We start from the raw sequence: 16,721 nt of genomic DNA on the forward strand, positions 1-16,721 counted from the left end.
ATTTGCATCATCAATGTGCGTGGTGAGCTGGTCAAATTGGCTGTGCTGATAGAGCAGCTTAAAATAGCCACATTTTTCCTGGAGGCAGAGTTTGTGAAAGGTAGTCTGGGGAATTAAATATTTCTGTCAAGCTGTTTCACTTTGTGTCTCCTTGCCACCTGCTTTAATTTCCAAAACATGCAGCTAAGTGGCTGCTAAGTTATTAAAGATGGTAAAAAAATTTAGACTCTTATTTCTGTGTATATTTAGTGCCTTCATTCATACACCCATATCTTGTCACATTCTTCAGGCATACACTGACAGGGTATTTAGGAAACTAAAACTGACATAGGCAGCAGGTGGGATTTTTGAAGGCACCTAAGGGGTTTGGCATCTGGTTCTTACTGAAGTGATATACAACACTGAAAGTAAAAAAAAGAGGCCTTCTCCTATAATTAGTTATTAATCACACTAAACACTTTCTAGGATGCGGCTATAGAGATGGGAGCATGATATGACAAATATTATACATGACAGAAATGGTGGCAACTGATATACTGAAGCTGGAATATGGTGAGACATGGGTGCTCTTAGATAAAGTTGTTTCAATGAATACTGCTTTGGGGGTATAAGATCTCATGTTCCTTTGCAATTTCCACCCTGGTAAAAGAACAACCCAAATGTAAGAATTCCACTAACCTCAGCACCATACTGATTTGGTTGCAATGCAGCATTTAATTTCTTTCCTTTGCTCAGTTCCCACCCAGATCTAGAAACAACAACTAATTAAGTATTCGCAACAAAATTAATCACAAGCATTTGGTTCACTAATATCATGGTTTGGCTTCTGAATGTCTGAATAAAAAAGTGTATTTTTATTCACTGCTCATATGATTCGTCTTAGGTGCCTCAACCATTTTTGTTCTTGAGATCAAGCAAACCCAAACTTCCAAGTTGCAAACTTCACTATATTTCAAAACAGAAGGTATAGGCAAAGTATATCAGAATTTTAATAGATGATCCTACCTGAATGACTCCTTCAGTCAGTTCGCTTGTAGTCTGACAAATTTTTAAACTGAGCAGATTCTGAAAACCAAATCTAATTTAAGTAGATTTAAGTATTGACTACTTCAAGGTAGGCAGGTGCTTAACCTTGACTTACCCTGCTGAGTCCACGCCTTTATGAATCAGGTCTGAAGATTTGATTTGAGATACTGGTGCTAGAGACAACCTTGGAACACTGAAGGCTAAATCCTTACTTTGGCACAAACTTTGCCTTTGTAGGAGCTATGTCTATTGAATTTGGCTTTGATAAGCTTTGTAAATAGGGAAATAACTTCATGTAGTGTTTGCATTTGAAGAGTACAAATCTTTCTAAAAACCTTCCCAGTACCAAAAGCCAAGGACATTTTTGCTAGAAATGCATCTTTAGTACATGTGTTTTTTTCAACTTTGATATTTACAGAAAAGCAGTATATTTGCAATACCTATCACTTGTTGAAGGCCGAAGTGAAGGTTTTGGTAGGTAAATGCAAATGGCCACTGAGCCATGATAGTTTTCACTATTTATAAGAAGAAAAGATTTTTTCAGTTATGTCTCTGAAACAACCATGTACGTCTTGTACTAAACCTATTAAACGCAAGTTATTTGGACTTGCCTAATTGGTATGTAACACCTCATTGGACACTGGTAATCAAGGACACCCTAGATCTTCACTATAAGCAGAGAACTATTTATAAATAGCCCTAGCACTTAAATTAATAAACTAAAGTTACTGAATATTGTTATAATTATCATTAGAAAAATCAAATGCACACATTTTATACACAGAGAGATCACACAAAATCATTGTCAAAGCAAGATACAAATGTTTTGAGTAGCATCATATAAGAATTCAAACTTGACATCAGAAAGAGAAAATTATTTCAGTATCAGTGACACTGAATAATGCTTTTAAAAACCATTTTATGTTAAATTTCTGAGTTGGAATATTAATTGCTGAATTCAGACTCCTTCCATGGCTAACAAGCATAATCCACTTGTGATCCCCATAGTTGTGCTTCTTAGGTAAAAGCAGAAATAAGATTCCCAATACTCCTTTTCTTAAGAAATTGAGATTGATGAATTCCATTTTATCTGAACAATTACAGTTGGAATTTTTCTTCTGGTAAAAACACATGGCGCAGAAGATAGTTCTATACCATCAACAGACTGACTTGAAAAATATAAATATATATTGTATTTATATATATAATGTGTATATATACACTATCATATTCACATTAGAGAATCTGAACAATTTCATTTAGATTACTTTTTAAGAAAGCCTTCCGCTGTGACGTCATGTCTACATAAAGCATTGAGAATTTTCAAGTGTACCATCTGAAATGGGGCTTCTTAAACCTAAATAAACATATTGATGAAATATATGTGAATATCCATAATTTTTTTAGTGTACATGGTTTTTTTTTCAGATCTGTAATTCTACCTGTTATAGCTTACAAATTACAAAACTAAAATAGTTATCTGGAGTCAGTACTTCCTCTCAGCAGGCTGCTGCAGGCAGAGCTCACTCCCAGAAGAAACTATTGGCAAATTATTCTCAAGATGGTGATTGATGAGATGACTTATGCTGTCAAAGACACGATCTTTTGTGCGAACCTTTAAAAAAAAAGGGTGAAAGAAGATAAATTAAAGAGCAAAATACTTTTTCTCTTAACTTCACACTAAAATTGTCTAAGAATAAGATGTCACAATTTACCATGTTTTAGAGACTCATCCCTTTCTACCAAAATCAATGGAAATTTGGCATTTCCAGAGTTTTTGTCTCTTACTCCCTCTATTTTCTCCAAACAGATATTTTGCATGCTACCTATGGGCCAGTCTACTTCTATACTCTTTTTAATAGATCTGCTTGAAAACTTTCTATTGAGATGGCTGTACACTGCCTCAAGCAAAAGCCTATAAGCACTGTTCTGAAGTGAGGCATGTAATCTATTTTCCTTGAACCTTTCTCAGAAACAGAGAACAACTTTTGTTAAAAATTTCCAAAGCCAGCTAATGTGGTGGTGTGCACCTCTCTTGAAATATTTCAGTCTTAATCATTAAATTCTAGCACAACTACCAGAAACATAGCAGAGGATGTCACAGGGTAAAAATACAAACAACAATTCTGATGGCAAACGATGCTATCTGCTCAGTCTGGAGGTAGCTGAGTCACTGAAGAAACCAGCAGGCTCTCCCAATTCTGCTTTGAAACATCACTTTCTGTAATTATTCTAAGCTTTCAAAATGAAAAGATGTCTTTAAAATAGTAGTAACTTTCCTTATCTGTATGCAGAATAGCACATTTTCAGGCATTTAACTCAGCTGAGATTTTTCTCACAACAAGTGATATGCTCTGCCAGTCACCAGAGTTCAAGCCCTAATTCCAAATCCAGCAAAAATCCTACAGTCCTCCATTTAACAGCTTCCTTACCTAAACTAGAGTTTGGGGTTTTGGGTTTTGGTTTTTTTTTTTTTTTTTTTTTGTAAGCTGGATGATAGCAGAAGAAACTGGACAGTTAACCCTGCTCTGAAAACACACCCTGAAGCGCTGTAACATGTAGCTGGGAAATTTGTGTGTGAAATGAATTCTCAGGTAACTTTTGTGTGATTATGAATGATCATGCTGAGGCCACACAGAAGAGATGTAAGCCACTGGCACAATGCCCCGGCTGGCCACACACTGGCATTTTATTGATGACTCTCCACTCTCACAAGCTGTAAATAGGGCTGCTCAGGATCTGTGTCAGGATCCCACAAATCATATAGACAGTGCAGCTAATGTAAAACACAGCTGTGGAAAGCTGTGCCTCCTGAGCAAGGAGATTCAGAGCCATTTGGGCCATAAGGCCACATCACAAGTAGCCTGAGGGAGGGGATTAGGTACAGAGAACAAGCAGGTACCTACACAAGGAGGTCAGCAAATTAGTGCTGCTCTTAGAAGCAGTCTTCCTGTCCTCTGCAGGAGGAAATGTTCCGGGAGTCACCCACAGTACTTCATGCAGTTAGCAAAGCAGAAGAGCTCCTGATAGGACAGAGCATCAGTGCTTTCCCTGAGGAGCCTGTAACAGCTATTTGTGGGTTTATGTTGAAAGGAGAACTAGGAGGACCCTGCTACCAGGGTCACCAAACTGCTGCAAAAGTTTAGCAAAGGAGGTGAAGGGCCAGTTCACCAGGCTGATGTTCCAGTCAAGCCCAGGACTAGGTGGCTGGCACCTAAACAGTGCAAAACCATTCTTTGACTGGCCCTCATATAGCAAAAGTAATTACAGCAAATACCACTGGCATTTCTCACCACAGCATTACAGACTCTGGAGGACCAGCATAATTCTGCCACGGGTTTCTCATCTGAAACTGATGCCAACAGACTAACTCCTCTGTGTGAGTTTCTCATTTACTTTGGCGCTTGTCATCTAAAGTTGCCCTTTAACAGAGGAAAAGGAGTTGCCTACCTTTGCTACCAGGAACCAAGAATTCTTTCAGATGAGACTAAGCCTCCCCCAGAACAAGGACCAGGCAGACACAGAAAACTGGAGCTTCCCTTGCCCTCTCCATCCATACTGCTGGAGGGTCCCTTTATCAGCCAAGGGTGTTCCTGTGCAGCTGGAGCAGGTTTACCCCAGTTCCCCAGTACAGTTTCCTGTACATAATCCCTGGCTTATGCTGGCATGCAGGCCCAAACTTGCACAGTCAATAGGAGCTTCCCAGCAGGAAGGTTAAAGAAGTGGCTAAGCTGCACATTTGACTAAGAGAGTACTGCAGTGGCCTAAAACTTGACCTTGTTAGGGAATCAGGTCCCTAAGGTTCCCTGCAATGTGCAAAAATCATGCAGTGGGTCTTCTGCTAGGCACGAGGGAGAGAATTAGGGATGTGATGGCATATTAGAGATATGAGGCTGTAGTATGATCAGTTGTTAAAAAGCTGTAAATAAGATCAAACACGTTAGAGAAAATATGTTGTCAGAAACCTCCTGTATTACTGAGGAGGTCAGTGCTTACAGTTCCTTCTGGGTCCACCAAAGAAGATGCTTGGCTTGTCCATTGTGCAGGCCTGTCAGCACATAGGAAGCCAGGATTCGTGGTACTCTTCCTCACGAGGAAGTCTCCACATTTCTTTAATAGCTGTTCTGCTTCTTTCCTGCTCATCTCTCCTTGGTACCACGGCTCTGCACTCAGGTCTTCAGCTACAGTCCAGTCAGCTCGTCTGGATAAAAGAGGACTGGTGCATCCTGTGGAGGTGGATTTCCTCAATGCAGCCGCAGATGTTTGGTTCTTGAGGGCATCTTCAAACGGTTCTGGTTGTGAAAACGGAAACAATGACAAGATCATTCATAGATAAATCATGTTAAAAAATGGTGATATTCAGATGTCTTAACTAGATTTAATTTGTGTTATAGCCACACCCTTAATTTTTATGAAAAAACTGAGGTAAGGTACACTGCTAAGCCTACTGATCAAAGGATTTTATTGAGATTGAGGAGTGTAATATGTTAAAAATGTATGTTATGCACAGAAATATGCTGGTAAAATACAGAGCAAAACCTTGGCAGGAGGTTTTGATAGTTAACTGTTTTTTATTTTGGTAATGGCTATTGTCAACAGTTGCATTTATATGCCCCGGTACCAGGCAGAGCTCTTTTTTTGCCTTACCAGGTACATCAGACAGTTTCATTTCAAATAAATTGCACAATATGGTTACCCAATTTCATTATATCTGGTCTCTCTTGAAACAACATATTAATTTAAAAATAATCCATTACTGAGTCTCCAGCCCACGGGTATGTCTAGAATGAATCAACCAATCTTTACCACTCAGCCTACCCCTAGTCTCCACCTATGAAGAGGACTTTGCAACTTACGCTAACACCTTTAATGTGGTTTACTTAGCTGAAATCAGCCTCGGGGAAAACATCTTTTAAACCTCAGCTATATCCTGAACCTCAGTGTTACTTTCTGTAGAGTGGAATAGAAAGATGTGTCATTACAGATCCAAACAATCTTACAGAAACTGTAAATAGGTCAGTTGGTGCTTCATTATATGCTGTACTTACTTATTGGAAGCTCCTTCCTCTTGCCAGATCTCCATCTGACCAACTACTGCATATTAAAAAGAGATGTTATTCTTTTCCCACTGATCTTAGGCAAGGACATCTGCAGAGCAATATGGTGGAACAATACACCAGATCTAAATAGTCTGCTCAGATGCAAGGTGTATGTAGCCATGTTTGTATGAGGCCACAGAGAGGTTAATTTAGCTCAGAGAAATAGGGTAATACTGTGCTGTCCACAGCTTATTGATACTTCAGCTGATTCTTATGAACCAAACTTATATATGTCTTCATTGCACTCCTGCACTGAGCTAAATATGCTTATCTTGACAAACTACTAACTTAAGGCTAGGTGATACATTTTCTAATACTACTTTTTCCTCAATGATCCAGTAGTTAGTAAAGGTTAATGAAGATTGGAAGACAAGAAAATGGTTTTCCCTATTCTTAGGAAAAGGGATGTGTACAAAATGGAAGCAAGCATATGCAGGTTTTAAGGGCATAGCCTCTTAGAAATCAAGGTTAACATCTCTGATTTCAGACAGCAGAATTCTCTCATTTCAGATCTATATTTACAAACACATACTCTCTCAAGTTTCTTTCCTCACCCTTCCTTTTCAATCCAGAATCTCCCCAGGCTGTGGAAATAGAGTCATACCTCAGCAAAAACATGCCAGGAAGACAGTTTTATGTACACTGAGATAACAGAAAACGCAGATATGTTATTTTACAAATAACATATAGGCACCAACTGCTTTTGTCTCACTGCCTCTTAATTAGGTGAACTGAATTGAAAATATCAGTGTCAACAACTGATTGGAGGTAGGAAGAGTAGAAAAACAAAGAAAATTTTCTGTGCATTATACTGCTTCCCAGTATTTCCTTTTAAGTGTCTCCTCAAGGCTGAAAACAATGTGTACGGGTAGCACCAACATCAAATTATGACTGAAGCTTTAAAGCAGTTTTTACAGCTATGGCTTATGATTCTAATTTTGGAAAAGATTACTTCAAATTTGGTACAGATAGGTAGATCTGTATAGTATGCCTATCCAGAGCAAGGGATAACTGCCTTTTAATTTCCTCTCAAAGTAAGGGGAAACTTGCACAAAGCTTTTGTAGTATGTATTAACTTCCTAGTAACATATTCACAGGACAGACTGATGCTAATTCTCCAGCCATGCACTCTTTCACTTTCTTGCATAACAAGCCTCCTGATTTTTCTTCTGAAGTAGTTGCCTGTGATGCTAAAGATAGCATAGACTGCAACTCAACTCAGATATAATTCAACTAGCTTAAAATCTTCAGCCACCCTTATTTTCACTCAGTTCTATTTGAAACCACCTTGAACTCCAGAATTCATGGTAATTCTACCAGGAATACTAAAATTTGGAGGATTTTGTAATATTTTTTTACAGAACTAATACATAAGTATATTGGGTCACTTGTTAGAAAAGGGAGTGAACAGGAAGCTAACTTACTCATGTCAAACAGATCCTTTCCTGGGCTGCTTGCTTTGGTATCATCTGCTGTTCCACTGAAGGTACTTTCAGCATCTGCATGAAGTGCCAGTAGAGCTTCTACATCTATATGCTGGGTGTTTACGTATGTTGGCATTTTGCTGTTGAGGTTACTTGTGATTTCTCTTCCAGCATATCCAGAGATCCTATAAAGTTCAAGATTTTTCATTTTCTTTTTGTATTTGACAGAACAGTGTTATAATGACTAACTAACATCACACCCCATTGCCACAGGTTTTAAAACTTCCTGAAGAAATGTAAAGTCAATAACTGCAGTATCTAATAGAAATATTGATGAATGGATTCAGAACTATAACCATTTTCAATGTGGATATTCCACTGTATCCAGTTTTCAATGAGGGTCTGGGGACACGTATTATTCAGGAGAAAGAAAATTTTGTAAATATAGACTGTCAGTGTTCAAAAATAATATTTGGCTGGGGAGCCATGAGAGGAGGAAATGGAGTAAAATCCTCAAATCTGTCCAGACTAACAGCAGATAACATATTCTGGCATTTGAAAAGTGTCCCCAGAAACACAGTAAAGCTGTCACACAAAGGTGGATAGGGTGAAATTTCATGTGTATATTTTGATGTGATTTGCTTAAAATTCATAGGCAACAACAAAAAGAACGTTTAAGCATTATTTATTATTCATGGAGTAGAAATCATGCACAAACACATGCATTGCTCCATATTTAAAAAATCCTGCTAACATTATGCTCTTCGTTTGGAAATTCCATCTTGCATACTGTAGTGGGTCAGATTTTCAGAACAGACCATACAGCCTGTCTTTAAATACACTGGAGTTTTAAGACACGGCAAGCTAGATGACTGAAGATTTGGGGCAACTCTATTTGTGAACTGCTGTGCGAAAGATGAGATTTTATGAAGGTATGCATTTAATAATTTATCCAGAAGTAATTACCAAATGCTTTTCTCTGCCATCATCATTAAAATTTTTTTAAAAAGGAATGTATCTCAAACTGTAGTTCATTGACTTAAGACTTTGAGGCATCAGACTTCCACACGCTTTGTCCATCTGAGACCTGTTGCAGTATTACAGTGAAAACCAGTAAAACTCACCTTGCTTAACAGGCACATGATGCCAGTCTTCACCGAATTTGTCTCCTAAGTGACGATTCTGGTAATAGATTTGCTCTCCTCCCCAGTCCTGGCTGCAGACTAGAATGGACACATGTGCAAAGAAATTTTCAATTGCCTTTAAAATACTTAGATAAATTATGAAGGGCTCTAACAATTTCCTTGGCATGTATTCTGTGTACTCCCACTCTTCATTTCCAACTCATCATGGTGTCAGAATATATATAGCAAAAATGCATTTGTGTAGGAGTAAGATATTATGGTGACCTTCGTGTAAACTTCCCTGCTCCTTGTTTTTATTAACCCCTGCAATCTCAAATGATGCATTATCTCCTCCAATACATTTGTCTTTAAACAACAAGCCATGACAACTATGCCCTGGAAAAGCATTCCACAGAAAACACACCTGGGACCAGAAGATGCCCCCAGCACTCTCCAAGCATGAGCTGAAAAACTCAGATCAGTACCAGGGGATGCATTCTGTTATTGAAGGAAAGAATGTTGTCTACAGACAAGGCACTTCTGTATTAAGCAGAGGTGTGCTGCATCTGAAAAACTCCTCTTGGAGTTGGCTACATCAATACCACAGTCAAACTTTCAACAGCAATGGCAGAGATTGCTGTCAAAAGCAAAATCTAGAATCCAGAGACTCTTATCAAAAGCAAAACTTGTTGGCAGAGATAACCAAGCTGATCTCAGTGAAACGTGAGGTGGAAACCTACTGGTTACTGACCACTGCTGAGTTATTAACATAAGGAACCATTAGTAATGATTGTCCTAGATGTTTAAACTATTCTGCATCAAACCTTTCCCAGTTAGTGTGCATTATGTTATACTCTCTGGAGCATACAGATGTAGTGACTCTCAGTGGATTTCTCTTCCTTGAACCTGTGTAATCGTTTAACACCATGAGGAAATCATCTCCTTTTGTTTGTTCTGAACCTAATTTTGTAGCTGCCTGTTCAAAAGGAAGGTAGCCACACATGAAGGACTATGAGCTATAAATGGTCCAGATGTAACCATCTTAAAATACACATTTTTAAAAAATTTGGGATCCATCAGCAGGAGGGCAGAGATGCAACTACACTGACCTGAGCTGTATCTGCAGCAGTGGGAAGTCTTGCTTTGAGCCTGGCATCAATGAAGCCGCCAGGGGGGGGCATTTTATTTGGGATGTTGTTGTAATAGGCATGTTGTTCTGTTGGCTCATTATCTTCCTCCATCCATGGCTCATCAAAACTCTGCATCCTGTAAGAAAGTGTTTTTATTTTGCCCCTTGCTTGCAAGTCACTTACAGCTTGACACTTGCAGCATATTAAGACTGTCTGCCAGGGGATTCACTGCTGCCTATTATTTTGACAAGTCAGCTACCATTACAAACCAGGAAGCCATGATGGATCATGCAGCAGGCTTTCTCTGCTTAGACAAACTCTAAAACCCCCTTTACAATGGATTAAATTCTTCATACTGAGTAAAGGATGGTTTTTCTTAGCTTTAAAGACAACTACATTAACAAACAATTTCATTTAACCTTACAGTAGTATTTGTAATATTATTACTTGATTGATTGAATATGCTGAAGAACTTTGACTTTAATTATGGCTGCTCTATCGCCAATATAAATCTGGAAGAACTTCAGAAAGTTAAGAGGTAGGATTTGTGGTTTCAGTCTGCATTTAACAGTCATTTACACAAGTAAACTAAGAGTACAAAATGCTTGCAGATCAGGATAGTAGCATTTTATATTCACTATATACCCATTTTACATCTGATATAAGAGATTACACAGGGTACGAGCTTACTGAAACTTATACTAATATTAGCAAGCATATAATAATCCATATCAAAAACACAGCTCACCAAAGAAAAGAGAATGCTATATCCAACCTTTTGGGGCATATACCAGCAGACAGATTTTGTATACTCCAAAGAACAACACAGTCAAATCCTCTGTACAATAAATCACATTCCTAAAAACTTCATCCTGGTTAATATCAGAAATAGTGAGACATCACTAGTAGTTTTGGAAGCCCAGCAACTCTAGCTTACTTCATCTAAATTGATAGAGCTGCTATGACAGTAACAATGAGGAATGCCACAAATAACATCCATTCTTGGCCATCCAACTCTGCCTACTAACTACAACAGAAAACATATGATCATTTCAATAAGTTTACTATGAAACCCATATTTAGCCCATTCTCTTAAAATTACTGTGCTCCTTCCATATTCATTAGGCAAATGCTGCTTTGCTAATCAGCAGAAAATCTCTTTTTTAAGTGTTTAAATCCTGTCTGTCTCCAGCAACTGCATCCACAGCACATTTTATTAAGTAAATACAAAGCTAAAGAAGATCCTTTAGCAGTCTTCTGCAATCACACTCACCTATCATGGAAAGTAGGTATCTTAGAAGGGCATCTCAAGTATTGCTTAAACCGAAGCTCGAATGCTTGCCCTATGGTGCTGATGACATCCTGGGCCAGGCCATCAGAGCATTCCAGTATATGACAAGCTAAATGAAAAAATTTGACACATGTGCATGCAAATAATTGTTGTTATGGTGGGGTTTCACTGACCTATGACAAAACACCTACATGTCAGGTATAGTTGCCCTATTCATGGTGTGAGCATTTCAATAAAACCCAGTAATGGTACAGTGGATTTCAGGCAATGCGGTCTTTTTGAAGGTTATGTAAAATCGCTCTGTTGTGCAAACTGCAATACCAGAAATCAGTTCTATAAATTTTCACTTGATATTACCTAAATACTATAGATTATATAAGAATTCCAACAAAGATTTAAGTTGATATTATAAAAATATTAGTAGATAGTAACAACAAAAAAAGCTTTCCTTGCTTTTCTCAATTTTATTACCATTTCAGGTTTATGTCTAATCATGCCAAGTTTGCAAGCTGCTCACTTCCTCTGAGCTTCCAGAATTTCCCAAATGGCAAGCTGAGGGAGGAAAAATAACTAGGATACTTCCTAGTATTTTGTTTATTTGATTCCAGTAATACAGAGCTTGGTACCTTTTTCCTGTTTGTATGGAGATGCTCCCAGCAAACTGTAGAATCAGTGGGGAGCACAGAGCCAGGACTCGATTAACTCCAGCACTCCCCCAATGTGCCACCTCCTCTGAACCCCAGTGTGACAGAGGAAGTAAGGAGGGAGGCTGGCAACACAAGCTGTCTTCCTATAGGAGATGGAGAAAACCTTTATCAACTGCCTGAGCAGCTAAATCCATCTCAGCTTTAAATCAGAGGGTGGTTTGGAAGTATCATCTTATGTGACAACATGAAACAGGCAACTCATACAAGATTTCACCTAATGTTGCAGGAATGGAGCTGGGTCTTGAATGCTGAAAGCTAACAGTCTAAATGATATTCAGAAAAACACAGGCACGTTCATTTTCCATAGTCAGTGCTGGAAAAAGCATACAGTCTACCAGCTACAGCCTGAACTAAATTCGAAACTCTAGTTCTTTTCCAAGTCTTGCCACAGTACAGTTGGACCTTTTTTAGAGTTACTAATTTGTATCACCCCTAACGGCTTTTAATAACCTGAATATAAATTCTTCAGCTAAAAATTGCATTTTAGTATACACTTTAAGTCCAGCTCAGTGGAATCAAATGCTTTTGATTGACAAATAAGGGTTGGTCCTGACATTTAGTGACATAATTTTAGTTGAAACAATACAGGGAGACTAAGGAAGTTTAGCAATGATTTCTCAGCTTGCTGGACAGACTTTTGAAAGAAGCCAGAATAAAGGGCAAAAAAAACTACAATTATTCCAGTATGCAATGACCAGGGCATATATGCTCTCCCTCAGCAGCACCTCTCACAGCCTGAGATGGCCACCAGTCACAGTGGCTGCCCTGCTAAACAGAGACGATGATACTTCCTTCTCAACCTTATAGCACCTGCTGTGCTGAGCAGCATGCTGAGGCAATGCCTGATTCAAGGCAGTAATGCCCTTAACTGCATGCTGGAGGTGGATTCAACAGTCAAAAACAGGTCCTCTGTGCATTCAAAGACAGCATACCTGGCTAGCAGCAGGACATTTGCTGTTTACTCCTTCTGCTGGTGGGCAGGCGAGCAAGCAGCCCCCAAATAAAGTGCACCCTTACCTACCAAGAACGTGGACCAAAAAGTAGTTAAGCCAACCCAAAGCTACAATTTCTGTATTCTATAACTAGAGTGTGGATTTAAGAACTACATTGCTCATTGCTAAAAACTCTCTGGAGCTGAAATGAAGCATGAGTCATTAAGTAGTTTTGGTGGGTGACATAATGAGTAACCTGTTTCCTTGGATACATGAATGACTTTCAGCAGGTAAGAGATGTGCTTCTTGTAAAAGCATGAGAAAGTTTTGGCTCACACCAGAGATGATTTCTTGTGAATGTTACAGCAGAAGACAGACAGTCTCTAGCTTGCTAGATCCAGAATATAAAGCATGAAGAGAGCTTCATTCTTGGGAAGAATGAGTCTAATATGCCAGTGAGAGCAATCATTGCTAGTGTCTGTAACAGCAGCAGTAACATTTTTCACTAGATAAAGAAGTAAATTTGGACTAATTCTAAATTATTTGCAGGTAACACAAAGACTGACAGACTGACCAGTGATAGTTGAAAGAGGGAAGGTGCAGCCTCTGTTATAGATTGCAGTCCATTAATCCTAGATTACTCCAAATAATAACAGGCCAGCATTTCCTGTTTCATTTTCAAACAATGCAGAAAAATGAAAGGAGGAACAGAAATTATCTGAAGGATGGAGGGCATGCACTGCAGCTGAAGATTGACAGAGTTTACCCTGTCAGACTTTTCCTAAGGAAAAACTGAGAAATAGCTTGAACTAAATACCCTACAGGAAGACAACAGCAGGTGTTAGATGACTCCTCAATCTAGGATAGACTAGCTCAACAAGGAACAGTGACAGGAAGCTAAGGCTAAACACATCCAACTTAGATATAAGGGACATAGTCTATGAAACAGTTTATGTATAAAATCCCCTTACACAGGAACAGAAGACAGAGCACAGGGCTCCTCCAAACCCTAGAGTACACCACATCTGGTCTGTGATACTGGTCCACTGTATTGCCACTGAGACCTTTTCAGAACTACTGAATCAGTCTCCAGTTTGCCAGAAGGTACTGCTAAAGCAGGTGGGGTGGGAAGGTCTGCACCATACAGCCTGCAGTTTTGATGCCAGAGTCTTTCTAATTGGGGACACATGTTGGAGCATTACAAGCATGGCAAAGAACTGGACTATCCACCATACCTCCCACTCACTGTGTTTTCTAGGTGTTTCACTGACATTCAGCATAGCAGTATATTTAGTGCAGGTATTATTTATGAGCTAACTCTCTCAAGTCTGGGACATCTCTGCACACTGACACAACAGGTTGTTAAGATACTTAAAATCATTAAACGTGACAAAATACAGAACCTGTAGAATTAGTTGTGCCCATGGTAGGTGGCAGCTCAGGGTCTGCAGAGTTCACATTTTGGAATGAAAGTGTCTGTATTCTGCAGAAATTCCTGTTGGAAGTGCTTGAGTCCTTTTTTGGAGCTAGTCTTTCTTTCTCTATGAATCTATGAATAATAAGTAGGTTCTCAAGTACATAATATACTTTGTATCTAACATTAAGACCTAGTCATGCTTTCTGCTTACAAGCAGGAATATTTTCTGTACCTATTATTTCAGACTGTGATTTTGCACTTTCCATAATTTATTTTTTAAGAATCTGAACTAGGTCTTTGAAGACAATCAATGAGAGTCTTGCTGTCCCTGACTGCTCACTCACAGAGCAACCAATGTTAAATAAAACTTTACTGAGAACAAGGATTAGAGCCTCCAGCAAGCTGGCTTGAAAAGCTCACTACCTGGTAAAGGATCTGATTCTGCCAGGAAGAATTAGGCATGTACCAAGAAGACCTAACAGATTCAGCTGCCTCATCAGGAGACTTAATCAGAGAACTGCTTAGTTCCTGTAGTGACTGGGTGTAGGTGAGAGTTAACTGTTGCCTAGAAGCTCATGCAGCCAAGTTAAGGCAAGCATTTAATTTTAAGAGATGAAGAGAATCAAAGTGATATTTGGAGATGAACTACAGGCAAGACCTCTAGGCTCAAGGTTTGAGAACTGACTTGTGTGTGGCTGTTCCTTTGTGCTACATAACCTTTCCATTACTCTGTCAAAGAGAATTGTTTTATTGGTCTGCATTTATTCTTTTTTTCCTGGGGAAAAAAAAATCAACTGAATTATACCATGAATAATTCATATTTCTCAAAGGAAAAAAGGTGCCAAATAGATATTTTCTAACTTACCTCTCCGATTAACAGGATCCTTAGCTACATATGCAACATAGTCAGTTGTATCCTGTCAAAAAATTAAGACAGCTACAATGAATGCAAAAAAACTTTGCACTGATCATAGCAAAAGATCACGGTCCAGAGTGTGCATATTGCTGTGGGTAGAGCCTCAAATGACATATTTTGCTCTGCAGCTGTATACTACTTAAATTCCACAAAAAAATCTTATGGGTTTTGATACTAATCCCACCACTTTTGTTTTCTCCAGAATGTGGTCTATTCCAGCAGAACTTGTGAGTATCTTCCAAAGCACTGGAAAGTGAATTAAAAATTTGATAGGATTTGGATCAGGCCTCTTTTAGAAGGGAATAGAATTACAAGTCCTCATCTTCAAACTACTTAGAGATTCTGGTTCAGAACATGAATAATCAACTGGTTTCTGAGGCAGAAAGAGTGGGAGTAACAGCCCTGTTCCTCAGAAACACTAAGCAATGCCATTTTATCATGTGTGACAAGCAGGTGTGTTTACTGACTACAATGCCATATGGCACAGGGGTGCTCAGCCGCAGTCTTGGCTATGACAGGAAGTATCCCAGGACACCTTCCCCAGCCCATGTGCTGCTTCAGCCATCCCCGTTTCTGCATGCTGAGTGGATTTTTCTGGCAAGACCAAGCCAACATCTTCTTTAGGGATATTTTGCTAGCTGTCCTGCCATCCTCATGTTCCTGTGCACAGGCGGTGCAGACTTTCACCATTGTGCAGATGAAATAGAAAGGCCAGCATTTCCAAGAAATGTGAGGTCTGCTGGCACCTCTGGAAATGACATATATTCTTGATGTATCAGGAAGTTCTGCTTAGATATTTTCTGACACGCCTGGCTAGTCAGGTGTAGCTAAATCTAACAGGTATGCATAGGATACACAGCAGCTAGCTGCATAAATATAACCAAAGCAATTCCAGGTAACTGATCCAAGACCATTGAACAACTATGTGAAGATCTAATGTCATAACAAACTCAATCTTCAGCTGAAAGACAGACCTCTTCACCTCAACTTCTCTAGTGCAAGCACACACAACCACAACCCCATCCAAAACAATTAATTGTGCTGTGTGTCTACAATCTCTTTCAAAAGGAGGCAGCAAGGGAAATGATGGACAACATTCATGTTATGGTAACAGATGTGTAGCATATCATTAATGTGCTATTGGAAGGCACTCCGACACAGCAGTAATGAGCTTCGTCTGTAAAAAAAGCGGAGCATAGAAGAGTAGCTCTAGCATTTGTCCAGTATTCCTTATGACAGAGTGCCTGGCAATGACTTGCATGGAAGTAATGATGCACATCAACAAGTCAAGGGGATGAGAAAGTGGGTTATGTCTAAAGTAGCAAATAAAACAGAGCCAAGGTAAAGCCTGAGACTTGTCACAGTTTTCCATAAAGTTTAATGTTGCTACTCTCCCTTGACTGGCTGTGCTGGTTTCACCATGCCCTGCTCTGAAAAATTCTGAAGAACCAGGTTGTGCTGGGCATCAATCTCTAGAGACCACTGGAGGGAAGACAGTGAATGTGTGATGCAAATTTCACTATACTATCCATTTCAGGCCAGAAAACAGGACTGGGATCATTTTATTTACTAGTATAGATACAGCTGATGGCTAGATTCATGACTGAGTAAATCATAGATCATCTTATAAGGTAGTGTGAGTGTGAAGACTAGAA

At 39.1% G+C, this 16,721-nt stretch overlaps 1 protein-coding gene across 1 annotated transcript; it reads right to left on the bottom strand.

Moving 5' to 3' along the window:
- Positions 1–2,512: 2,512 nt before the first annotated feature.
- On the bottom strand, positions 2,513–15,067 carry LOC117438879 (SHC-transforming protein 3-like; the record flags this gene model as incomplete). The annotated part of the gene is given in 10 exon segments (XM_034074269.1): positions 2,513–2,641; positions 5,023–5,045; positions 5,048–5,090; positions 5,092–5,318; positions 7,550–7,690; positions 7,693–7,734; positions 8,674–8,761; positions 9,774–9,939; positions 11,077–11,203; positions 15,016–15,067. Coding segments are annotated over 10 exon segments (1,038 nt in total), but the record flags the coding sequence as incomplete, so codon positions are not given.
- Between the last annotated feature and the right edge of the window lie 1,654 nt (positions 15,068–16,721).

This window comes from Melopsittacus undulatus, unplaced genomic scaffold (assembly GCF_012275295.1).
Source record: "Melopsittacus undulatus isolate bMelUnd1 unplaced genomic scaffold, bMelUnd1.mat.Z mat_scaffold_763_arrow_ctg1, whole genome shotgun sequence".
NCBI lineage: Eukaryota > Metazoa > Chordata > Aves > Psittaciformes > Psittaculidae > Melopsittacus > Melopsittacus undulatus.